The sequence below is a fragment of the Mustela erminea genome, chromosome 14 (assembly GCF_009829155.1).
Source record: "Mustela erminea isolate mMusErm1 chromosome 14, mMusErm1.Pri, whole genome shotgun sequence".
Lineage (NCBI taxonomy): Eukaryota > Metazoa > Chordata > Mammalia > Carnivora > Mustelidae > Mustela > Mustela erminea.
Window position 1 is genome coordinate 29,345,920 of NC_045627.1, and position 26,243 is coordinate 29,372,162.

Genomic DNA, 26,243 nt, shown 5'->3' on the forward strand with positions numbered 1-26,243 from the left:
ACTTCGCTCTCCTGATAGGTGTCTCACAAGGGACTTGAGCGAAATATGCATTTCTGCCCTAATGTTTCTGTAATTTAGATTTCTTTGTTTAGAGCTGTGGTTGGGGGATAATAAAGCTTTACAGAAACTCCCTGAGCTGATTGACAAGCCTGTTTTCAAGAAAAACTGCTGCGTGTAATATTTTGTTTCATAGCAAAAGTGTCAATGCATTTGGCTTCCTTCTGACTGCCTTTTGAAATATTTTATCAGGCTTCATCAGAGCCAGAGAAGGAACAAGAGACGTTAAATCAGAAGACCGTCACTGAGCCTCTCCCGGCAGCGGATGTGAAGAAGAAAATGGAAGGCTACCAGGATTTTGCAGCGAGGCCCCTAGGGTCTAGAGCAGACCCAGAAAAGGACAGCGACACAGATCAAGGTGCCAACAGTGAGAAGACAGCAGAGGAGGTGGGAGAGAAGGGGCCCGCTCCTCCACTCCCAAGTGCCCCCACGGCCCCTGAGAGGGCTCCGGCGCTGGGCTCCGGGGCTGGCAAACAGTCCCTCACTTCCCCCAGTGCTCTTGTGGACTCAAAACAAGACCCCCAGACCGGCTGTTTTACAGAGAACCCCGACAGTGAACTCCAGGAAGCCCCCTTCCCTGGCTTCGCCACGACGCAGCCTCCCCTGGCCAACCAGAGCGAGCTGGAGGATGACAAGCTGCCCGCAATGGCGGACTACATTGCCAACTGCACCGTGAAGGTGGACCAGCTGGGCAGCGATGACATCCACAACGCCCTCAAGCAGACCCCGAAGGTCCTTGTGGTCCAGTCATTTGACATGTTCAAAGACAAAGACCTGACCGGGCCCATGAATGAGAACCATGGACTTAATTACACGCCTCTGCTCTACTCAAGGGGCAACCCCGGCATCATGTCCCCGCTGGCCAAGAAGAAGCTTCTGTCGCAAGTGAGTGGGGCCAGCCTCTCCAGCAGCTACCCCTATGGCTCTCCACCCCCTCTGATCAGCAAAAAGAAACTGATGGCCAGGGATGACCTGTGTTCGGGTCTGTCCCAGGCCCACCACAGCCAGGGTCCCGATCACATGGCGGTCAGCCGGCCTTCGGTGATTCAGCACGTCCAGAGTTTCAGAAGCAAGCCATCGGAGGAGAGAAAGAGCATCAGTGACATTTTTAAGCACGACAAACTCGGTCGATCGGATCCTCACCGCTGCAGTTTCTCCAAGCACCACCTTAGCCCCCTTGCTGACTCCTACGTCCTGAAGCAAGACATTCAGGAGGGCAAGGAGAAGCTCTTGGAGAAAAGGGCGCTCCCCCACTCCCACATGCCCAGCTTCCTGGCCGACTTCTACTCCTCTCCTCACCTGCACAGCCTCTACCGACACACTGAACACCATCTTCACAACGAGCAGACATCCAAGTACCCCTGCAGGGACATGTACAGGGAATCGGACAACAGCTCTTTTCCTTCCCACAAACACCAAGAGAAGCTCCACGTGAATTATCTCACGTCGCTGCACCTGCCGGACAAGAAGGCAGCGGCGGCAGAAGCCGCCACGGATGATCAGCCCACGGATCTGAGCCTTCCCAAGAATCTGCACAAACCCACGGGCAAGGTCCTGGGCCTGGCCCACGCGGCCCCGGGGCCCCAGGAGAACAAAGGTGTCTCCCAGTTCCAGGTCATGAACAGCCAGAGTCGGGACTGTCACCCCAAAGCCTGCCGGGTTTCACCCATGACCACGTCGGCCCCAAAAAGGTACCCGGAGTCGCTTTCCCGCTCGGGAAAACCTCACCACGTGAGACTAGAGAACTTCAGGAAGATCGACGGCATGGTGCACCCCGTCCTGCAGCGGAAGGCCAGCCCCCAGAACATTGGGGCCGCGCGGCCCATCAAGCGCAGCCTGGAAGATTTGGACCTGGTGATTGCGGGGAAGAAGGCCCGGGCCGTGTCTCCCCTGGACCCGGCCAAGGAGGCCTGCGGCAAGGAAAAGGCCTCCTCGGAGCCGGAGAGCGAGGGCGGCAAGGCGGCGCACGGTGGCCACGCGGGGGCCGCGTCCGAAGGCCACAAGCTCCCGCTCTCCTCCCCCATCTTCCCAGGTCTGTATTCCGGGAGCCTGTGCAGCTCGGGCCTCAACTCCAGGCTCCCGGCTGGCTACTCCCATTCTCTGCAGTACTTGAAAAACCAGACTGTGCTTTCTCCGCTCATGCAGCCCCTGGCTTTCCACTCGCTTGTGATGCAAAGGGGGATTTTTACATCGCCGACAAATTCTCAGCAGCTTTACAGACACTTGGCCGCGGCCACCCCCGTAGGAAGTTCGTATGGGGACCTTTTGCACAACAGCATTTACCCTTTAGCTGCTATAAATCCTCAAGCCGCCTTCCCTTCCTCTCAGCTGTCGTCCGTACACCCCGGTACAAAACTGTAAGCCCAGCTCTGCCCGGCCTCCTGCGCGGCGGCGCGGCTCACGGAGCTTCCCTCCCAACCCTGGGGGGTGCCGGTTTGTAGAATTAGAAGTCAGGATTTCTTCTAATCCGGGGGTGAGATCAGTCCCAGCCAAAGGAGCCGCCAAGGGGAGGTGAACATACCTGATTTTTCTGGGACGACTCCAGCCTTGGCTGGTCAGTCTCGAGCCCCTTCCTACACAGATGCCCTTGGACCTACATGGTTCGCTTTGCACGAGGGTCTCGTGAAGGGACGTATGTGTACCCGGGAAGAATTTAGAAGACCCCGTCTTGAGTTCCGATGGTCAGGAACAATCTGGGCAAAAAAAAAAAAAAAAAAAAGTTGGGGGGGCAGGCATTTCACAGGAAGGGGCAAGGAAGACTGGCAAGAGTTTGCCAAGGGATGCCCCTCTTTTCCTAAAACTCTCCAAGGTTCAATCAATGCAATGTATAGTGGAACTTCAATAGATCTTTCCTTTTGACACTATTAAACAATCCAGAGAAGTAAACACTGTTAAAATGACTGTATATATTTGCTTCTTAAAACTACCCGTATCACTGTTTGCTCACCTAATTTATATACAGGTAGTTCCATTTTCTCCCAGTTACTTCTTGTCCTCTTTTTTTTTTTTTCTTTTTTTAATTAAACAGTATCGCTTTTGTTTGCAGGTCTTTTGGTTTTGTTTTGTTTTGCTTTGTTTTGTTTTGTTTTGTTTTCGAGGCTGACTGACTGTCCTAGTTGTTGATGTGTGTTTGTAATTTTTCCACATCTTATCATTTTGAGCAGCTTTGGGTGGTAAAGTTATTGTTTACAAATTGAAGCAACTGATTCTAGTGGAACAAACGAAAAAGAAACAGTTGAGCACACAATAGTGCAAAGAATGTTCCTTTGCAGATCCGCAACTTAAGGATTTTGTTCCTCATAAATGGCATAGTTGAAAGAGCTTATACACTGCTCACCGGCCAAATGCTTTGCTTTGAAGTATTGGGTTATGTGAAAATATCGAGCATTGTACTTACCTTATCTAGGCTGTGAAACTGTCCTACATACCAGAGGAATCATAAAAACAAAAACCTCACTGGCAGCAAGTCGCTGAATTACAAGAGTCTAGAGGACATATTTGTGGGCTGCACAGATATTTTAGGAATTTCAGAAATTAGAACAGAAGCCAAAATGATTTACATTGGTGTTGGCACTGATCCCTTTAAACAGTGTGGGAAAGGGGGTTGGGAAGAAGATGGAGCTCGACGATCTGGAAGAGAAGGAGCGGCTGGAGGCCCGGGCGCCAGTTACCTTCCCCGGGCCGTGGTCTTTTGAGTAGTAGGTAGTCACGTTGCCTTCATCGAATTGGTTTCTTGTTGTTCCCAAGAAGAACCTCCCAGGCCCCATCTTTGGGGAGAATTGGCATACTGGATGACCCATTTCAAAAGCAAGTCATCTTCTTGGGGTTTATGGGGCGTTAGATTCGGGTGTATGCGTGCCCACTTGGTGGCGTGTGTCATGTCTTTAACCACCTGGCAATACGGTCCACCTTACGATTTCTTTTGTCGCTGGAAGAAATGGTCAAGTTGTTCACGCAGTCAGATGTGCAGAGTGTGTACTGTCATTCTTGCCCCATTGTTCCATTCGCTGCTGAGCTGTAACATCAAGGTGGATGCGTTTTTCTAAGCGTGTTAAAAGTCCATCGATACAGAGTGGATTTTCTTTCCGAGTCCCATCCCTGCTGATAAGACTGCTTTGATGAACTCCCCAGCCAACCCTCCCCTCCCCCCAAACTCCCAGTAGACAGTAGAACCATAGTTAACCAGTCTTTTACCTCTGAGATATTTAATTCTATGAAAATTGATGACAATTTTCAACTTCTAAGTAGGTAACTCGACTGCAAAATAATCACAACTGGTAAACAAGGACACTGCGGCTCTTAAACAAAGCCATGCATGCCGTGCATTTGTATTGAAATGTCTCCATGATATGAAGCCAAATATTCAATGTAACATACTTAATATCCAAAGGTGGAAACAAAAGAATGTAGAGATCTAGTGTTAAGAGTTCCATTTGCTTCAATTAATTATTTACCTTCCTGTGGAATTTCACATATATATATATATTTACATATATATATATATTTAATAGAACAATAGATAGACTAGTAGCATATAGATTATAAATGTGTGAGTGCAGATTATCCTGCTATTGCACAAGATAGAGGGGGAAAGAGATCTCAATTCCAGCTGGCAGAACGCTAGCCAGGACACCTAGAAGAAAGTTGCACTAGACTGAATGGTCACAGAATCAGAGGACATGGAAGAACACGGAATCTCCAGGGTTTCCGCAACAGACATGGGCTAGATCGTGCACAGTCTCTAGGAGTTTGTTTCTCCAAGAAATGGGGCCACCTGTCCCTGGTGGAGCTCACCTATCCATTTGGAATATGGGCATTTGTTTTCCCCGCTACAATGATTTCAGTCTGGTTTCATCATGTTGGAATTCGATCACACCATTTTTCAAACAATGTTAACATAGTCCAGCTTTTGTTTTTCTCATCTCTTCCGAGAGGAGACTCACTGTTTCTGTCTGAGGAAGCTCATACCCTCGGCAAAACATCAGGACGAATAAAGAGAAATGGGGGTATACATTCCCAACAGAAGCAGTGTGTTATTTGTTTTAAAACTCCGAACAGAGATCTTGGAAATCTTTCAAAAAGACCATTGAATTCTTCATTGGCTGAGAACTACATTTTAAAAAGTCTTAAATAGGGCTTTGTTTGCATTGTTTGAGTTCAAGGGGCCTTATTATTGAATGGAATTGCACAAGCCTTTCTTTGTGCAATCAAACCATTGTTATTGGTAGTTTAGTAAAGGAAACTGTGGAATCTAATTGGCAATGGAGTCATAAATCTATTTACTGAGCGTGGCTTCCAAGAAATGTTGCAATTCAAAATAGCACTAAGTCCGTGATTTACTGGAGATTTGGAGATTCTAAATAATAGTTAAAAAAAAAAAAAAAACCTTTCCGTGCAACTTCTGGTTTAACTTTTGGCAACTCAAAGAAACAAAAACAGAAAAACAAAACAAAATAAAAAAAGAAACAAAACAAAACAACAACAAAAAAAACACCCCAGCCCAGCTGAGTTTCAGAATTTAGTATTCTTCTAGTAAGTGATTGGAACTTGTAATATTTGCCACAGGACTGACTTATTTATTTACTAGCTAGAAGCTCTTAAGTTCACTTGTTTATCAGGGCATATACAGAAGGGTTTATTAAAACTCAATGTTGACTTTACAACTTTCTGACCTGGTGCATGAATTCTCAAGTACTGTATTTCAGTGTGTTGGTGTGTCTGATGGAAATTTCAAGGTGATCCCACAAGAATATTTTATGTAGTGTGCCTTCAAAGAGAACCATTTCTTTCTCTTCACATGTTGTCCCACAAAGTCACATTTGGTGGTGGTCAGCCAAGTCCCATCTGGTCCAGTTTTACTCTTGTCCCAGTTTTAAAGAGAAATGGGAACAAGTTTGCCCTGGTGAGACCCACACCATTGCAATGATTATCTTGAGCACTTAATTCCAGTGTTGGCTGTTGATGTATTTGATATTCTGCTTGTCTCCCCATGGTTGAAATATGTCTGAAAAATAGCAGCATAATCTCTTGGCTGTTTATACTTTTTTAAACTTTCCTGTGTTGTAAATATTGTATACTTTTGGTGATTCCAGCTATGTAACCTCTATGCTCTGTAAGGTGATTATTTGTATATAGCAACATGGCCCAGTGATATTACATAGTTTCCCAATGGAGAGGTTATTGAGTAACCTTTGCATTAGTTTAAACACTACCAGAAGAATGCTGAGCCAAACTATAAACACTCAATTTTGTATGTTTTCCAAATTGTACTTATTACTGCTTTTGATACTGTATTACGTGCCAATAGTTTCCCAATCACATAGCAGGCAAGAGATATTTTGTACTTTTTGATCCACTGTAATATTTAATAAAAAATGTTACTATCTGTTTCCTTTTGGGTGTGAGCAATCTGTTACTTCTTCCTGAGACGTCCAGGGGCCTCACAAGGGTTCTTTCCACCCCCTTGTCTCCAAATTGGATCACAGCAGTGATGATGGTGATGGCAGTGATGTTGAGGATGGTGTCTGTAGTTTGTTGACAGCCTGCTGGGTGCCCGGCTGGCATCCAGTATCTTTAGTGTTCACCACCCCATGTGAATACAGGTATGCCCATTTTACTGATGAGAAAACTACAGCTTAGAGGGGCAAATCAACTCACCCCAGATCACATGACCAACAAACCAGCAGAGTCAGGAATTGAACCCAGAGCTCTTAAGTCTATGACTTCCTTTGTACACCACAGTCCTCTCCTGGAAGATAACAAAAGTCCACTGTCTACTTAGTCCGCAAAGAGTTGTTCATACCTCAACTGCCAGGCATAATGTTAGGAGCTGGCAATATAATGGTGAGGAAAAGACAAGTATTGTCTCTGGAGCTTATATATTTTATGAGAAAGAGTTAATCTAGTAGTTACCCATATAAATACAAAACCTCACCCTGACCTAGTTCCAGGGGAGAAGAGGGTGGTAACTAACGTGATAAATGAAGAGGAAGTAGTGACTCAACTGACATGTGAAGGATGAGTATGAGTTGACCAGGTGAGAGAAAACTGGGAGAAGAGGAATCCAAACACAAGGCACCATGTATGCAAAGGTCCTGTGGCAGAAACAAGTTTGGCTTATCAGGAATCAAAAAAATAAAATAAAATAGAGAGAAAGAAAGAAAGAAGAATGAAAAGGAAAGGAAAGGAAAGAAACCTGTGTGACAGAGCATGATTCACAAGGTCCAGGGAATGAGGTTGAAGTAAGGTGAGAGAGTATTACAGGGGCCACATTGGTAGAGCTAACAGACCAGCTGAACGTTTTGGTCTTTTTCCTAAGAAGAGGTTGAAGCAGGGTGGTAACTTGTTCAGATTTCTTTCAGTGTCACTTTCTGTGGGAAGACAGATGGAGAGCAGTCTAATATATTCTACACTCCACCATCCCAAATGAAATGACCAGTGCTTCTCCCAGCGCCAAGCAGCTGGGAGAGCAGAATGTTCTGACACCTGATGAAGATAGAGTCCTGACCATCCATCCCTTCATCCTCTGCCTCAGTCTCCCCGCTGATTTGGCTCAGCTTACTATGAGTTGAAATGAAGCATTCACGAAGTAGTACTCTGTGTGCTCCCTTCTTAGTGGGTCCCAGAGATCAGGCCTGGGGAGAAGTTGGACAGACTTTGGTGGGGGTCCTGTTTTACAACACAGACCATCTGGTCAGGATGGACTAGAAATAGACAGGAGAGAGTAAGCTGCTATCAGGCATGTCACCACAACTCTGGGGCCGGGGAGCGGGAAACAGCTATTCTGACAGAAGACACTAGATGCTTTTTCTTATCAGGGAAAGGACCAGCAGGAATTGCAGCAACATGTCCTGGGCTTCGCCCTCTTCTTGCCGGCTATCACCCCTTTGTAAATCCAAACACTCCAGACCCAGGTAGGACCCCAGCCCTGCGCTCGCCTTGCCTTTTCTTGGCTCTGGTTCACATGGATTTCACTGTATCACATGAACTGCTATGAGAACATCAAACAAATGTTCTCCCATCTATGACACATTCAGCATTTATAGATCTGATACTTGAATCATACACAACAGGAAACATCATGATAAGTTATCTATTTTTACCAGGCCTGGCTGGCAAATACTGTTGGGAAGGAGGGTGCTTTTGCTAAAGATGTCACTCGTAGTGCAAAAGCAATGAAAATGTCCAATGATTTATTCTAGGAAAGTGGCCAAAGTTGACAAATGTTTTCGGGCAGATAGTGACCAGGAAGTGGGTGATCGTTTACATCAACAAGTATATAGCGGCAGGAGGTAGGGAGTGGGGTGAGGGGTGACCTCTGGCTAGGACTAATGTGAAAGAAAGCAAAGCCTTCAAGACTGGCCTAGGGAGTAGAATAAATCACATTATTTGGGGCTTTGCTAATTCAGAATTCCTGAATTTTGGAATCTCTAGACTAAGTGCTGGGATAAAAAGAAACATTCCAAAGTATTTGTTTAACCTGCTTAAAAGAACAAACTATTTTTAATCAAGTTAACCATAACCCTAGGCATTTGGCCAACTGAGTAAGGACAAGGTGATCTGTTCCCTGAGGCATCCATACAACAACTACTACTATTTTAATTATTGTTGAAACTCTCTCCAGAACAGAGCTGTCCAGGGGAACTTCCTGGATGGTGGAAATGTTTTATAATTCAAAGTTTTCCAATGCTCTAGCTACTGATCAGTATGGCTACTGAGCCCTTGAAATGTGCCTCATATGGGATGGAGGAACTGACTCTAGTTCTATTTTATTTATTTATTTAAATTTAAATAGCCTCCTGTGGCTAGTAGTTCCTATATTGAACAGCACTGCCCCAGAAGGTGCAATGGGTCAGTGTACAAGTGTGGTTATAGACCCTGTTACAGCCAGGTCAATATCTGCATGCAAACTTTAATACAAACACTAAAGCAGGGGCGCCTGGGTGGCTCAGTCGGTGAAGCATCTGCCTTCAGCTCAGGTCATGATCCCAGGGTCCTGGAATGGAGCCCCAGATCAGGCTCCCTGCTCAGCGGGAATATTGCTTCTTCTTTTCCTCCGCATTTGTGCTCCCTCTCACTCTCTTTGTCATTATTTCTGTCTCTCTCTCTCTCTCTCTCTCAAACAAACAGATAAATAAATAATCTAAAAGAAAAATCCCTAAAGCAGACAACATTGAGTCTCTTGGCTAAACTCCATTCATCAGTTGAGGGTGGCTATAAATTTAACACTATTTAACACTATTTTTCACTATTAACACATCACAGGCATTTAAACACCCAAGTAAATGAGCAAATAAATCATTGAGAACACATCAAGAAAGAAGTCTCCAGTTATGACATTTTGTCATCAAGTCCTGCTTTTTCTCATCAATCTGATTGTGTAAGGCTGGACCGTGACTTCCAGAAAGTCTGCCATGTTGGTGAGGCCACACTGCTTCACTCCATGGGAACTAGATCTTCACTTCTGGGGACAAGGAGAGTCTTCAGCAGCATGACAGAGGGTCTCAAGTGAGGAGAGGCATCCCCTGGGAGCAAGAGTGGAGGACTCCATGACACAACGTGTTCAGTGTCCTAGTCGTACTTCAAACCTGGGTGTGTCACTTTATTTCTCCTTCACACACAGTGACAACAACTAAGGACACAGAGTGACAACTCGGTATGTATGTGACAGACACTGCTTTATGTGTTTTGTTCTCCTTGCCTTTTTGTTTGTGTTTCGATATTGATTCATTTGATCCTCAAGCATCTCATGATGTAGATACTGTATTTATTCCTACTTTATACTTGAGTGAAACAAGGCCATAACTGAGCATTTGATGTTTGCATGATGTTTGGCCCTGCGTTACCAGAGGACTCTTTCTGAATTTTTCTTAACTACATCCATCATTTCTTCTTCTTTTTCCTGCCACCCTGACTCAGAAATTCAAGTGGTCAGCCAGAAATGTTGCGTAACACCCTAAAGTTGTTTGTCAATTAATGAGGTGAAAAAGAGACAAGGCACCAAAAAAGAGTATTAGGAAAGGAAAGAAGTAGACTTTTTAAATTATTAGAGAATAGCGTTAACTTTAAGATTCAACATTGGAAAAGTTAGAAGAAAGAGCTATTTTCTACCAAAATAGAAATTAATAAAAATTTCCCAAGGTGGGGGGGTGGGATCCCCAATGACAATGAAAAATTTCATCAGGAGTCAGATAGTTCTCCACAAAAAAGCACTAAGTCCCGATGGCTTTGAGAACTTCATCAGAGACTTGAAAAGGAGATAAATTACTCAATCCTTTTTATGGGTTTATTTTGACCTTGTTACCCAAACTCAAAAAGGACAGTGAAAGGAAAAAAAAAAAACAACAGATCAGTCTTACTTATAAACCAGATGCAGCAATCCTAAGTAAAATTTCAGAAAATTGTAGAAGTTTATGTTTATATATTTATATATATATACACACATACACACATAAATATGTATTCTATATATATGTACATGCATAATACACTAAAATGTCATGAATATTTGAAACATATTAAAAACAGTATTATAGCATTACCAAGCAGAGTTTATCTTAGAAATATAAAGTTGGTGAAATATTAATAATTCTATTAATGTAATAACAGGCAAAAACCAACTGGAAGAAAGTTCAGGCAGGCACATACCTCAAACAATACACAATACACAGATGGATTTCAAAGAAGAAAACACGAGAGCACCATTTTATAATCCAGGAGTGGGAAAAGCCATGCTAACCATGACTCAAAATTCAGAAACTATAAAAGATGATTCTCTATGTAAAAATTAAATTTCTATATGCAAAAAATTAGCAAGTTCAAAATGCAAATTTTATATTGGTAGTAAATACAGCAATTCATAAAAATCTTGAAGAACATGGGCAAATGACAACAAAATGTCCAGGTCTTAAGTGTACAGTTTGGTGAACTTTGATAAATGTGTCTTTGTTTAGTGAACTTTGATAAATGTGTCCAGTCACATGAGCAAGGCGAGGAACAAAATACAGTTCACCTCTATTTTAGCGGAATGTTTTCTCATGACACTATCCAGTCAGTTGACTTACTCTGACCCTGTAGGCAACCACTATCCTGATTTCTATCATCCGATTTGCTTTACTTGTTTTCAGCACTCTTAAAAATTGAGAACACCAAGCGCCTAGGTGACTCAGTCGTCAAGCGTGTGTCTTTAGCTCAGGTCGTGATCCCAGGGTCCTGGAATCGAGCCCCGCATTGGGCTCCCTGCTCAGCGGGAAGCCTGCTTCTCCCTCTCCCACTCCCCCTGCTTGTGTTCCCTCTCTCTCTGTGTCTCACTCTGACAAATAAATAAATTTTCAAAATCTTTAAAAAAAAAATTGAGAGCATAAAAGTTTTTACCATCATGTCACTACTTTTATTTAACACAGTACTGTAGGTCCTTTGCGCCGTGGTCTGACAGGAAAAGGAAATAACAGGTATAAGCTTTAGAAAGGAAGAAATAGAATTGAAAAATTTCATAACAATATGATTGCTTACCCAGAAAATCTAAGAATATTTACAGATAAATTATTATTATTATTATTTTTTAAAGATTTTATTTATTTCACAGAGAGAGAGATCACAAGTAGGCAGAGAGACAGGCAGAGAGAGAGAGAGGAGGAAGCAGTCTCCCCGCTGAGCAGAGAGCACGATGTGGGGCTCTATCCCAGGACCCTGGGATCATGACCTGAGCTGAAGGCAGAGGCTTTAACCCACTGAGCCACCCAGGCGCCCCACAGATAAATTATTACAATGAATGAGGGAGCATAGCACATTTGCCAGATTTAAGACTAAAATACCTGAGTTCATAATATTTTGATCTACCAGCAACAATGGGAAAGATACTTTAAAAAAAAATTCTTTGAGTAGCAATAAAACCAAAAGTTACCTAAGAATAAATCTCACAAAATAACTTGGAAAGCAATGTGGCAAAATCTAGTCAAGTTGTAGATGTGTTTACCGTAAACTCAGCCAGCACGCTGCTGGGTAGATCTGGAGAGCCCTCCCTCTTGGACTAAAAGAAGTAAGTAGGGGGGTGCCCATTGCAACAGGGGTTCCCATCACACGCAGAGGAACCCGGAGACCCCAAACCACATAAAAATCCATTAATAAAGGACGGATAAGGAAGTATATGGATTAATATACGGTAGTTACCATGAATATTTTGAATATCTATGTAGCAATGTAAGGAATCAAAAACTTGATTCTGAGTGAAAAAGTTGCAGAAAAGCTCACACAGTATGGTAAGAATTAAAAACATAAACCAATAGGGTAATATGGCTCATGAATATATTTAATGACTATATGAAGTCATAAACAGCAATGTGTCCATGCCACATTATTTATGGGAGGAAGGAAGGAGAATCTGTCAGGGGAGGAGTCCTTTAGCAGCCTATAAAATTCACTTCTTTTTGAAATCTGGAGCGAAATGGCAAAAGGTTAATATTTATTGAATTCCAGTGGAAAGGAATTAGTGACGTATTATGATTTAGTTTGTATATTTGAAATTATTCCTACTTCATAAAATAATCTAATTGACACCTAACGCTGCATGTGAAGTAAAGATACTTAGATTGGCGGCCCCGGAGCCTCAGTTAGCCAGTCTGTAAAGGGGGGGAGGGGCGGTAAATAACCGGTGCCCGGCCTCCTGTCAGTGTCGCGGTCAAGATGCCAGAACCCTCCATGAGCCGTGAAGTCCAGAGCAGCCGGCATGGCTGCGGCCGGTGTGAGGCAGCGCAGGCCCGCCCCCTCCAGGGGGCACCGTTCACCTGGAGAGGACCAAGTCCCTCCCGGGCGTCAGCCCCTGGCTGACAGCCTCGGATGCTTCGAGCCCACGCGCCCTCCTAACAACCCAGAGAGACAAGTAGATGAGGGACTAGAAAGGCTAAGTGCCTGCCCCACGGCTCCTGGGGAAGTGAGTAGAAGACACAAGGTCGGATCCAGGCCCATTTCATTCCAGTGCCTCAGCTCCGGATCCCGGGGCGGCTGCTTCTCAGCTCGGGCCTCAGCTCTCGCGCAGAGATACCTTCCAACGCGCGCCTACAAGCCCCCTTCCTACTCTCCTGTTCCTCCCCACCCCGCCTACCTTCAGGACAAGGTGGGATTTTTTCCTGGTCGCCGAATAGAAGCATGAGGGCCCGGCGTCTCCTCAGGAGGGCTCAGATCTCCCGCAGATAGCTCCGCCCTTCAGGGCTCCTCAGCCCCAGGCCTCAAGGGCACGGCCCTTCGCGTCCGACTAGCTGGGGCTGGCCGGCGATTATTAGACTGGTGCCCATGGACTGAACAAGAACACCCTTCTGCTTTTCTTTTGAGGCAAACCCTTGCAGATTTCAGGAACAGAATGGGCATGATTTCCAGTTAGGCTTCTAACCCCTGTGTGGGTGGGACAATGCTGGGCCGTGGAACAGCAAACACGCCTGCCCAGAGGAGGAGGATGAGAATAGGGCAGGTGTAGGTGTCCAGACTCTCTCCTGAGAAACTGAGGCTGCCGAGTAACGGGCTAGTTTCCACGAGCCAGGAGGATTCATTTACAATTCGTCCTCCTCTGTGTGTGTGTGTGTGTGTGTGTGTGTGTAACCTAGGTACTCTGCTGAAGAGCTCCCACATTTATAATCTCATAACAATCCTCCGGGGTTTTGTGATTACACCTTCTTTACAGAAGGGGAAACTAAAGCTCAAAGAGGTTGCACAAATTGCCAAAGGTCATCTAGAGCAATTATGGCATAGCTGTAATACAAGCCCAAACCTTCTGCTCTAAGAGCACATCTTAGACCATCATCTCTTCTTTTTTTGTTGTTTTTTTTTAGATTTTATTTTTATTTATTTATTTGACAGAGAGAGATCACAAGTAGGCAGAGAGGTAGGCAGAGAGAGAGAGGAGGAAGCAGGCTCCCTGCCTAGCGAGAGCCCGATGCGGGGCTCGATCCCAGGATCCTGAGACCATGACCTGAGCCGAAGGCAGAGGCTTTAACCCACTGAGCCACCCAGGCACCCCATCATCTCTTCTATCTCACAGAAGCTTCAAAGAGGGAGGATGTTTGCTGTCTAACAGAAGAACGTCCTACTGACTTCCTTCATTCCTGAGGTTCTGGGCATGCTCCCTCACTTATATAATACCTGATTTCTGAAGACTGGCCGCTCTACCCATGTGTTTAAACCAAGGCATATTCGGGAAGTAAGTCCAGCTTCCACTAAATTGGGAAGTTATTTTAGTTTAGAAGGGAACCAAAGGTCAAGGGTCTTCACCAGGTTTAACATCTTCTTAAGAAAGCAGCTTAGATCTGGGGATATCAGTGCAGTGGAGGAAAAATGGACTTCTTGCATGCTCTGATTTAGTGACCTTGTGAGACGAACGTCTGTCGATCCTTTGTTGCAGTGCAAACAAGGCACTGAGTTCTTCATGCGCATTATTTCATTTTTCCATTGAAACTTCTTCTAGAGGAGGAAACTGGGGCTCAGAAAAAGTAAGTAATTGGCCTATAGTCGCCCAACTAGAGTGAGCACTGATTGTGAGCACAGGATGAATGGCTTGTGTCCGAGGGCCCGGCCTCCGCCCTGAGCTGACCCTGCATGGATTCACCTCTCAAGATTTGCATCTTTATCACCAGGCTCTCTATGGGGATAAATGTGAGGCCCACATCCGGGCACTTGGTCTCTCTCTGTCTGGCCTCTTGGTGACTGCTGTTCTCCAGCTTCTCTGGGTCTACCACCCAGACTTTGGGACGTACATCTTTGGGAGGTTCTTTTATTTATTGTATGTTCTTGCTCTATTGCCACACACCGTCTGTGGCATGTTTGTACTTAGCCATTTGCTCTGCGGGCCGTGGTCCAGCCACACATCACAACCTTCTTCCAAAACCTGGTTTTCTATGTCCAGCCTCACGTGGACGAGGAGGAGGAACCCACAGAAAGCACAAATGATCAAGTTCCTCCACCCAGCTCGAACTAAGACCCATAAAATCACTTTCCTGGGAAGTGAAGCCATTATGAATCTTTAAAGTTAAAGATGGAGAGTTTAAATCGCTCATGGTTCACAAAGGCAAGGAAAAACCAAAGCCATCTCCTGGGTCCTCATTTATTCCATCATTAAAAAGCTACGTGATTTTTATACTGAAAATAAGGCAGATATGTTATGTAATCAAAGGCAAAATTCTTCTGAGTTTTAAGAGTAGAACCAAAGACATCAAAAATACCAATTTGCAGCAGGCTGCTTTAGGCTGCAATCCGACAGAAACTCATTGGGTGGCTCCCTGTGCCAGGCATAGTGATGAACTCCCAATTATAGCACTGGGTAAGGCAGCGCTTGTCTGTTTCTTCTGGAGCTTGAAATCTAGCAAGGAAAACAGCTATGGAAGCAGTACTTCTAAGTATGTTGAGTATTACAAGAGACCACCGTCAAAGACCGCAGTCATAGAGCAAGGGCAATGGTAACTTCAAGGAATGTTCAGGGAAGGCATCTTGGAGGAAATTACTTTCAAGCAGAGATCTGGGAAGTGATGAATCAGGAAATAAGATACATGAAATCTCACAAACAGGAGAACATGGGGTGTTCCAGAAATTGAGAAAGAGCAGAGGGATCAGTGATTGGGGTGGGAAAGCAAGACTTTTGAGGTGAGTGCTTGAATAAGGAAGTACAAATGCACTAGCTTAGTGTGTCACAACCGTAGTACGACTTGCCATACAACAGGAACAACAAATATTGGTCAAATAAGTGATCTGACAAATATTACCGCTTCAGGGATGATTTACATTCTAAAAGAGAATACCAGGCCCAGAAAACCTGAGAAAATCACTGGAAAACAATATGAAACAATAAGAGAATTCATATATGAGTAGCAAAGTAGATATATAAAACCAATGCTTATTAGAGATTGTGGTAAAAGAAAAGATCTCATTTAAAATAGCAACCATCAAGAGTCCTAGGCATGAATTTAACATGTAATCTGCAGGGCTTTTATTAAAAACTTTAATAATCTATCAACAGACCCAAAGATGGTTTAAGACATTGAAAAACAAAGTATTGTCTCTGATGGGAAGATACCAGTTCTTTCTACATTAATTTAAAAAGTGCAATGAAATCTCAATTAAAATAGCAATTTTTAACTTAACAAATTGATATTTTAAATTTTTGTGTGTGAAACAGATGTTTAAGATTAATCCTAAAACTTCTTAAAAATAAAAGACAAGAGCCAGCCCTGGCTGATTTCAGCCAACATCATTTCAAAGCTGCAATAACAAAAATTGTGCATTCGGAGGCAAAGATAGATCAATGAATAAGAATGAAGGGTCCATAAATGAAACGAAATTTGTGTGGAAATGTAACGTTTGAAATGGTAACACTTTAAAAATATTGAGGAGAGGGGCGCCTGGGTGGCTCAGTGGGTTAAGTCGCTGCCTTCGGCTCAGGTCATGATCTCAGGGCCCTGGGATCGAGTCCCACATCGGGCTCCCTGCTCAGCAGGGAGCCTGTTTCCCTCTCTCTCTCTCTGCCTGCCTCTCTGTCTACTGTGATCGCTCTCTGTCAAATAAAAAATTCTTTTAAAAAAAAAATATCGAGGAGAAGGTGATTAGTCAATAAATGGTATTGGGGCAATGGGCTAATTGGAAAGAAAAATAAAGCTGGGTCTCTACCTTATATATTACACTAATATCAATTCTACATGGGTCAGAGATTCAAATGTGAAAAAGAAACTGTAAGAATTCTGGAAGGCCTTACTAAGTTGGGCTCAAAATCCAGGAGCCATACAGGAAGAGACTGGTATGTTTGATTCCATACGCGCTAAAATTTGGGGGGCAAAAATATACCATAAACCAGAGAAAAGACAAATGACAAGCTGGGAAAATATTTAACTCATGTGACAGGAAAAAGGCTCATTTCTTTCATTTTTAAAAAGCTTGTGCAAGTAAAATAGAGATGGTATCAGCAGTCAATTACCAAAAAGTGAAATAAAAAGTAGTCAGTCAATAGGAAAACACACTCAACATTACTAAAAAAAAGTTATGCACATGAATCGGCAACAAGAGACCTTTTTGTACTCAGATTGTGAGAGAATAAAGTGAGGAGGCCCATCCTGAGAAGACTGGAGAGGCCAGCTCAGGTAGTCTCTGAGCCCTGGGGAGGGTGAGCAGCCGGTCCACTGGTGGAAGGAAACGTGGCAAAAATGATTTTTTAAAAGTTACTACTTTAGACCGAAAGTTTGTGTCTTCCCCACATTCTCGTTCAATCCTAACCCCTGAATGTGATGGTATTAAGAGCTGGGGACTTTGGTGTGATCAGGTCAAGAGGCGGAAACCCCATGAGTGGGATCACCGCCTTATAAAAGTGACCCCAGAGAGTTCCCTCAGCGCTCCCGCCACGTGAGGGCACAGAGCAAAGACAGCCTTCTATGAGCCAGGAAGGGTTTCTCACCACAAATCTGCTGGCACCTTAACTTTTGTACCTCCCAGCTTCCAGTACTGTCAGAAACAAATTTCTGTGATTTATCAGCATCTCAGTCGTGGTATTCTCTTATAATAGCCTGAGTGGACTAAGATAGGTATGTATCATTTAACTCAGCAACTACTTTGCTAGGAATTTACCTGTACAAATATACCTACAGAAGTTGGTGAGGCAATATGTGTAAGAAATATATTCCTATATTACTTAAATACCTCTTGCAGGGAGAGAGACTCATTGACTGGTTATGAAAGTAGAACAAAGCAAAAAAAAAAAAAAAAAAAAACCAGCAACATGTAGAGGCATATTCATTGTGACATTGTTCGTAAGAGCAAATCCCAAAGCTAAAGTACAGGGTCCCCATGTGACAGGTTCTTCCGCAGCTGTGAAGAAGAACAAAATAGATTTGAGCACAGAGACAGGGAAAAAGCACGTATAGGACAATGGGTCCAGCATCATCCCTTTTCTGTCACAATTTTACAGGAAAAGATACATACAAACAGATGACGATAGGTAGATTGACAGACTTATACACCAGTACAGACATAAACACATTTTTTTAAAAACAATAAAAAATAACTTATCTCTAGGCAGAGACACAGGCTTGAAGGAGGAGGCTTTTACCTTTTGTTTTGTATTTTGCTCTACTATTGGTAGGTTTTAAGTTTATAGAATACTTACATTTATTAAAATATGAACGTGGATTACCTAGCGAGTGGGATCATGGATTTTTTTCTTCTTTGGATGTCCATGATTTTAAGACGAAGTTTGAGCAGTTGGGGGATGTGATAAAGAAAAACACAGCAGGTGAAGTCTTGGCCTATCATGGCTGGAGCTGCACGAGGAGGTGTTTCCAGAAGTGGGGAACGTCTACCATCCCCCAGACTTCCCCACTTGCCTCCACTAATGATGGTCCCTTCACACATAACCTTCAGGGAACTTGCTGCAGCATCAAGAGTTAAAAAAAGTAGAAGGAAATCAGGCTTTAAAAGAATGTCGCTCCTATTTGTGTAAGCATTTCCTCTCTATAGATAAAATTGAACTAGATGACAAAAACAGACGCAGGTTCAACTCATGCCTTCTCTTCTTCTCAGCTTAGTTGGACAGACTATGATGGCTCTCACCCATTCTACCTTCTTATGGCCCCCATGTGCCTCAGTGGCCCAAACATGTTGAAGGGTACAATGGGCATATCATCTTGCCTCTTGAAATGGACCTAGAATCTAGTCTCCCATTGAAATCTTAGGCCAAATGGAATTGATGTGACCCAGGAGAATGCTTCCTCCCTTCCTGTCTCTCCTTCAAGGTCAAAACTATTTCAAAACCATGTGTAGTAGACATGACTTATTCTAGTGCACAATGAGAAGAGGATGAGGTTGGTTTCTCAACCTTTCAACCTGTTGAGCCCACAAAGAAAATTTCTGCCTTCTTCCATTTCCTCCCAATGAGGCAAAGCGCCATGGTGTCGTCACTGTGTGTCAGAGATTCAGGAGGGCTCCTTTCTGCATTCTTGGATCTTCTCTTAACCTCTCTGGGCTTCAATTTCTTCACTATAAAACAGGAACATGGGACAACATGGAGAAGGAAGGGGAGGAATTGCTTAGAGAAGTTCTTGGGTTCATTCTCCTATTTGTGGTTTCTTGTGGTCCTTGGGGCATCAGAGGGTTCATTTCATCACTTACTTATTCCATAAATATCTGTTGAGCAACTCCCCTGTACAGGGCATGGGTTAACCACTGGAAATACCATGGTGAAGACAACATGAAGAAGTCATATAACTTCAGAAAGGGATAGGAGCTGCAAAAAAATATCACTAGGAATGGGCTAGAGCATCCTGGGGGTGAGGCGGCTGGTCGAAGAGGTGGGTCCAGGAAAGCCCCTCTGAGGTACGAGTTTGTGCTTAGCCCCCATAAGTTGCTGGCCACACCCTGGCTCTGTGACCGGGAATGCACACTTGTCCTTACTGTGAGCATGTTTCCAAGATGGCTGCCCCCAGTATCTGAGGGCATCCTAACAGGGCCAGACTGTGGGTCTTCATGGTTCATCATCCATCAGGGTGGGTGTAGGCAAACCTAGTGCTGTTCAGAGGAGGGGAAAGCCGATGGCTATGTCAGCCAATTTAGGAAGACAGGCAGGAAATTCCACCCTTTTATTTTATCTATATTTTCTCTCATCTTTTTCATCTTTTTTCATTGGGGGGGTATTTTTCCTAATGAATATGGTATATTATTGTGATAATAATAGCAAACACTTAATAGTGCTTGCTATGTATTTAGACATTGCTCAAGGTGCTCACATCTGTTAACTCATTTAATCTCCACAACAACTCCATGAGGTACATGCTGATATCATCTCCATTTTACAGATGAAGAAACAAAGGCACAGTGAGTTTAGTGGACTTTCCCCACTCAGGAGGGGCAGAGCAGGAATTGGAGCCGAGCAGTCTGGTGCCAGAGTCCGTTCTCTTAACCATTACATTGTGCATAAAATGTGTACAAAATTTGTGTATTGGCTTCTAAGCATATTTATTTATAGTTTTGCTAGAGATTCGAGTTTGAGTTTTTTAGAAATCTTCTGTCAAAAGTTTAGAGACCATAACATTAGCTATGAAGTCGAGGAGAACTGGGTTTAAATCTCTGTTAATGAAAAATATTATTCATGATGCTTGTTAAAGATGATAAGGCAGACTTTATTCAAGGGGGCTACTACAATGGGGCCTGGCAGGAGGGCGGAGATCATCAGGCTCAACTCTGAATACAACAAAGACAAGAGGAGGTTTATAGCCAACAAGTAGAGTGGGGGTTGCCAGATGGAGAATTACTAAGAAGGGACATGGGGAGAGGGGCGCCTGGGTGGCTCAGCTGGTTAAGCAACTGCCTTCGGCTCAGGTCATGATCCCAGGGTCCTGGGATCAAGCCCCGTGTCAAGCTCCTTACTCAGCAGGGATCCTGCTTCTCCCTCTCCCTCTGCCCGCTACTCCGCCTGTTCTCTCTCTCTCGCTCGCTCTCTGTCAAATAAATAAATAAATTTTTTTTTAAAAAGGGGGGGACGGGGGGTATGGAGAATTCTGATTGAACCAGTTTTTGTAGGATTTTTGCTAAAGCAGGCCAGAGTAGGGGATGAAAATTTTGTGTTTTTTTGGTTTGGTTTGATTTTGCCTTGCTTTTGCATTTTATTATGGTTTTATCATGGTGAATGAATATACTCTTCAGCCCCCATCTGCTATTTCTCCCATCACCCACCCACCTTCCCTCTAGTAATCCCTAGTTTGTTCTCTATAGTTAGGAGTCTGTGTCTTGCTTTCTTTCCCTCTCTCTCTCTCTCTCTCTTTGCTGCTTTGTTTTGTTTCTTTTTTAAGACTTATTATTTGAAAGAGAGAGAGCACATGCACAAGCAGGCAGGGGGCAAGAAGGAGAGGGAGAGAGAGAATCTCCAGCAGACTGCTCACTTAGAACAGAGTACCACACAGGGCTCAATCCCACAGCCTGAGACCGTGACCTGAGCCAAAATCAAGAGCTGGATGCTTAACTGACCGAGCCACCCAGATGCTCTGTTTTTGTTTTTTAAATTCCACATATGAGTGAGATCATGTGCTATTTGTCTTGACTGACTTACCTCGCTTAGCATTATACTCTCTAGGTCTATCCATGTTGTTGCAAATGGCAAGATTTCATTCTTTTTCATGGCTGATTAATATTCGTGTGTGTGTGTGTGTGTGTGCGTATCACCTCTTTACCCGTACATCTATTGATGGACACCTGGGCTGCTTCCATAGTTTGGCTATCTTAAGTAATGCTGCAATACATACAGGGGTACATATATATCTTTGAATTAGTGTTTTTGTATTTTTTTGATCAGACAGCAAGTTTATTAAACTGACCTGGCAGGATTTTGCTAAACCTGGACTAAATGGGATAAGGGCAGAGCCCAAGAATGAAACCTCATCAGAAAGAGACATCAGAGGAGCCTAACTCACGTTTGGTTAAGGTAAGTCTGGTAAAAGAAAAGCTTGGTAAAACTCCTTCAGCAACAAGAGAAAGCCCTCAAGCAAAATGAAGCTGGGCAGTCTTGTATGGAAATGGAAAGACCCAAGGAGTTTCAGATAGAGCCCGACAGTTTGAATCTATTAATCAGAACTCACTACCAGTGCTGATGGATCATGGGTTCTGAATTAGAGGGTCAGCTTTACCACTTGCAATGAGCCCCTCTACTTTCCAAGGCTCTTTTTCTTATCTGCAAAATGTGGGAGAGAGACAATAAAAACATCTCACAGGATTGCTGTGAGAATGAAATAAAATGATGTATATGAATGCTTCTTGCTATATGCCACATAAATAGGCTCTTTATTTTTCTTTTATTTAAAAATATGTGGATGACAACAATACACTGAGTATAGATAATACTTGCAAAGTTGGAATGGAGTCATGTGACTCTTGATTCACGCAGCTCCTGAACAATGACCATCAATGTTCAGAATGAACCCAGGCAGGGCCCCTGCTGGATTTTCTTTAACGAAGACTCAGTTTTGTTCATCTGCATTTGAACATAGAGACTATTATGGCAGAGACTGACAGATGTTGGTGAAAATTTGTTGCCTCTTCTTCCTGGGCTCCTTCCTTCCTTCCAAGTCTCCTTGCATTTGGGAGAGGCCATGTGACTGAGTACTCGTTAGTGGAATGAAATGGGTTCCATTGTTAGTCTTGGTCCATAAAGCCTGCCCTAAGCCCCATTTTTGTGTTCTTGCTCTCCTCTGATTGGTAGAAATGGAGAAAATTGCCCAAGTGACTTTGGAAGCCACGCGTTAATGATGGCACAGCCTCAGTTCACAGGGGTCTCTGGATATCCCAACAACCTAAACACATTTCTGTTACTGTTCCACAAGCAAGAATGCTTGACACTTCTATTAAATTCAAACCACTATAGATTTTTGGATTTATTTGTTGTAGCAGCTACCATTACCCTAACAATTAAACCCATAATATATACAGAAAGATTTCCACCAAGGGAGTTTTGGCTTAACTCTGGATTAGTAAGTTTTCATTAAGTGTAACTGACTTTTTCAGATATTCTGATTAATTGTGGTTGTGTTGGAGGGAGCTATGACCATACAGGGCAGTGCGGAATGCAATCAGTGTGTTGTGAAATTAACTCCCAACCAATAGGTTTTCTAAAGCAGCCCTCCAACTGGAAAATTCATCATATCCTTGGCTAGCCCCAGGAAGAAAGAGCAGAGAATCATGTCTCCACCACAGCAAACATTTTCTACCTGAGAATCTTCATCTTTAGGTATCTCTCAGATAAAGGCAGGTGAGAGGTATTAGATACTTTTTTTATGAAAGACCATTTGGGGTAAGATAAGCAATTTCTTCATCCTTCTTGATCTAATGAAAGATATACTGAGGAAAGCAGCTGAGACTCTGTACTTTTTTTGTTTTATTTTAGTTTTTTAAAAATTTTTGTTTATTGGGGCGCCTGGGTGGCTCAGTGGGTTAAAGCCTCTGCCTTCAGCTCAGGTCATGATCCCAGGGTCCTGGGATGGAGCCCCGCATCAGGCTCTCTGCTCAGCGGGGAGCCTGCTTCCCTTCCTCTCTCTCTGCCTACTTGTGATCTCTGTCTGCTGTCTGTCAAATAAATAAATAAAATCTTTAAAAAAATTTTTTTTGTTTATTAATTAGTTCAAAAAGACAATTACTATCATCTCTATTCCAGTTATGTGTGGCCAAGTAACAAACTGCCCCCTAATTAATGTCATCAACAGCCATTTTATCATGCTCACAAACTCTGGAATTTAGACAGGGCAGTGGGAATGGGAATGCCACCCAGGCACCCCTCTTTTTTGACTTTCAATGTAATACCCTGAGTGCTTCTCCGTATCATTAAAAATTCTTTGAAGATCTTTGAATATAAAAAGTATATAATGTTTTTTAGCCCAGGTGTGTTTCTAAGTTTACTAAATGCTTCATTCGTTGTCTGTCTTTGACTTTATAACTGTCATGAAAAGCTCTAGTTAGAGTTATAATACTCAGGTCTAATTTTCTTCATCTTTGTTAAAATAGAGGTATAATTGACAGCACACTTAACAAATCATAAATTGTACAGACTGATGAATTTTTACATGTCTGTGCACTTGAAACATAATGCAAATCAAGATATTGAACATTTCTATCACCTAAAATCTCCCTTGCAGTCCTTTGCCAGTCATCTCCTCCCTCCCAGAGGTGATCGCTGTTCTGACTTTTATTGTCATTGATTCGTTTTGCCTGTTGTCAAGTTTCAGACAAGAACTCAAAGGGTATATACTAATTTGTGTCTTACTTCTTTCATTCACATATTTTGTTATGTTCACCCATGTTGTTGCATATATCTGTGGTTGTTCTTTTCTTACTGCTGAGATATTTCATGTGTGAATATATCACACGCATGGGATGTATTCATTCCCCTGTGGATGCACAGTAGATCAGGGTTCCTAGGTTTGGACTATGACGACGAGAGTAAAAGAGTTATATTCTTGTATGTGATTGTTTCTGGACATCTTTACTCAGTTCTTGCAGGTGTATATCTAAGGGTGGAATTTCTGAGTCAAAGAGCAGGTGTATATTTAGTACTTACTACTAAATTGTTTTATAAAATGTTTAAATTAATTTATATTCTCCTAAGCAATGTATACAAGTTTCAGTCGCTCCATATCCTCAACAATACTGGGCATTTCCAGTTTGTACAATTTTAGTCATACTAATGGGTACATTCTACTATTTTACTGTGGTTTTAGTTTTCATTTTCCTGATGAATAATGCTTTCAGTACTTTTTCATATGCTTATTAGTCATTTAGGATATCCTCTTCTGTGAATCGCCTGTTGAAGTATTTTGCTAAGTTTAAATTGTGAATTTTTTTGTCTTTCAAATATTATTTGCAGGAGCTTTTAATATGTTCTGGATTTAAATCCTTACCTATGACAAAGTCCTTTCATAAACAGAAGTTCTTAATTTTAATCAATTTCAACTTACTGACTTTTTTATAATTAGTGCTTTTTGGTCCTACTTTAAAAATCTTTATCCTAAGATCATTAACCTGGACACACATTCCTCATATTTTTTCTTTTAGACAATTTCAGCCTTAAGTCTATATCCACCTTGCATTAACTTTTACACATGGTATGAATAATGATTAAGGGTCTTTTTTTTTTTTTAACAGGGGAGGGTTTCAAAATCATTTATTGAAAAGGCTGACTATTCTTCATTGATTTGAAAAAGGATGTTTTGTGTAAATCAAATGACATTTACACAAATGACATTTGTGAAAATCAAATGCAAATCAAATGAAGTAGATCTATTTATGGCCTCTCTATTCTGTTCTAACAGTTCATTTGTCTATACTTGTCCCCCTATCACATTATCTTAACTACTGCAACGCATACAGATAATCCAGGAAGTGAGGGGAATTAAAGATTTGAGTTCAGTCATGTGACCAATGATTAGATCTTTCATGCCTACGTAATCAAATCCGAATAAAAACTCTGGACAATGGCGCTTGAGTGAGCTTCCCCAGTTGGCAATCTTACATTGATATATTGGGTGAGTGATGTGTCCAAAGGGCAAAGAAACTTCATGTTTGAGACCCTCCCTGACCCCACCTCACTCAATGCGCCTCTTCATTTGGCTTGTCCTGACTTGTGTCCTTTAGAAAGAAACTATCATAAAAAGTAAAGCTGTGTCATTCTGTCAAGTTATCAAACCTAGGGGGGCGAGCGGGAACCCTCAGATTTGCTAGTTGATTGGAAGAGTGCATACTCTGGGGACCTGTACCTTGCAGGAGTCTTAATGAGGGGAGCTTTGAGGAGAACTGAGGTGTTCATGAGGTTGGCCCTGACTCTGGGTGGTCAGCATCACAACTGTAGGCACATTAATGTTTGCTGTATCTTTTCAGAGAATTAGCCCCTTTACTGTTATGCAATTCCCCTCTTATCCTTGGTAAGTTTCCTTGTTCTGACATTGGCTTTATTTGAAATTAATAAAGCTCCCATAGGTATCTTTTGATTCGTGTTAGCATACTCTGCATTTCTCTAGTGCTTAACTTTTCATCTGTATCTGTGGGTCAACTGCTGACGACATTTAGTTGGGTATTGTTTTCTGTGGATGTCATTAAATCCTCTCTGAGAATCTGTCTTTTAGTTGCTGTATTTAGACCACTAACATTTATTTCTTTAAAGATTTTATTTATTTATTTGACAGAGAGAGAGAAAGCATGAGAGGGGAGAGAGTCAGAGGAAGAAGCAGACTCCCCGCTGAGCAGGGAGCCAGATGTGGAACGCAATCCTGGGACTCCAGGATCATGACCTGAGCTGAAGGCAGTTGCTTAACCAACTGAGCACCCAGGCACCCTAGACCACTAACATTTAAACTGATCATTGATATAGTCAGAGTAATAACTACCATATTTGTAACTCTTTTTTATTCATTGCCCTTCTTTTCTTTATTTCTCTTCCACTCTTTTTTTGTTCTCTGGTTTTAATTGAGCATTTTATATGATTCTATTTTTCTCTCCTGTCTTGACATATTGATTATACTTCTTTATAATGATTTTTTTTTTAATGGTTGCCCTGCAATTAGCAATATACGTTTTCAGGGAAAACAAGTCCACTTTCAAATAACACCATACTGCTTCACAGTAGTATAAGTACCTTGAAACAGTATATTCCCAATTCTGTTCTCTTGTCCCCTTTAATATCATGGTCATTT

The 26,243-nt window shown here is 42.7% G+C and overlaps 1 protein-coding gene and 1 long non-coding RNA gene across 4 annotated transcripts in view; both read left to right on the forward strand.

Annotated features, from left to right (window-relative positions):
- ARID5B (AT-rich interaction domain 5B) overlaps positions 1 to 5,509 on the forward strand; it is a 177,312-nt gene extending 171,803 nt beyond the window's left edge. For all 3 annotated transcript variants that reach the window (XM_032313597.1, XM_032313598.1, XM_032313599.1), the window contains one exon: positions 250 to 5,509. In XM_032313597.1, coding sequence (XP_032169488.1) covers positions 250 to 2,418 — 2,169 coding nt within the window. In that variant the 3' untranslated portion in view covers positions 2,419 to 5,509. The remainder of the gene's footprint in view (positions 1 to 249) is intronic.
- A 3,694-nt stretch (positions 5,510 to 9,203) lies between these two features.
- Positions 9,204 to 25,771, forward strand: LOC116573609. Its single transcript, XR_004278888.1, has 3 exons — positions 9,204 to 9,712; positions 21,365 to 21,493; positions 25,737 to 25,771. It is a non-coding gene; the product is annotated as an uncharacterized LOC116573609 (long non-coding RNA).
- Positions 25,772 to 26,243: the final 472 nt, after the last annotated feature.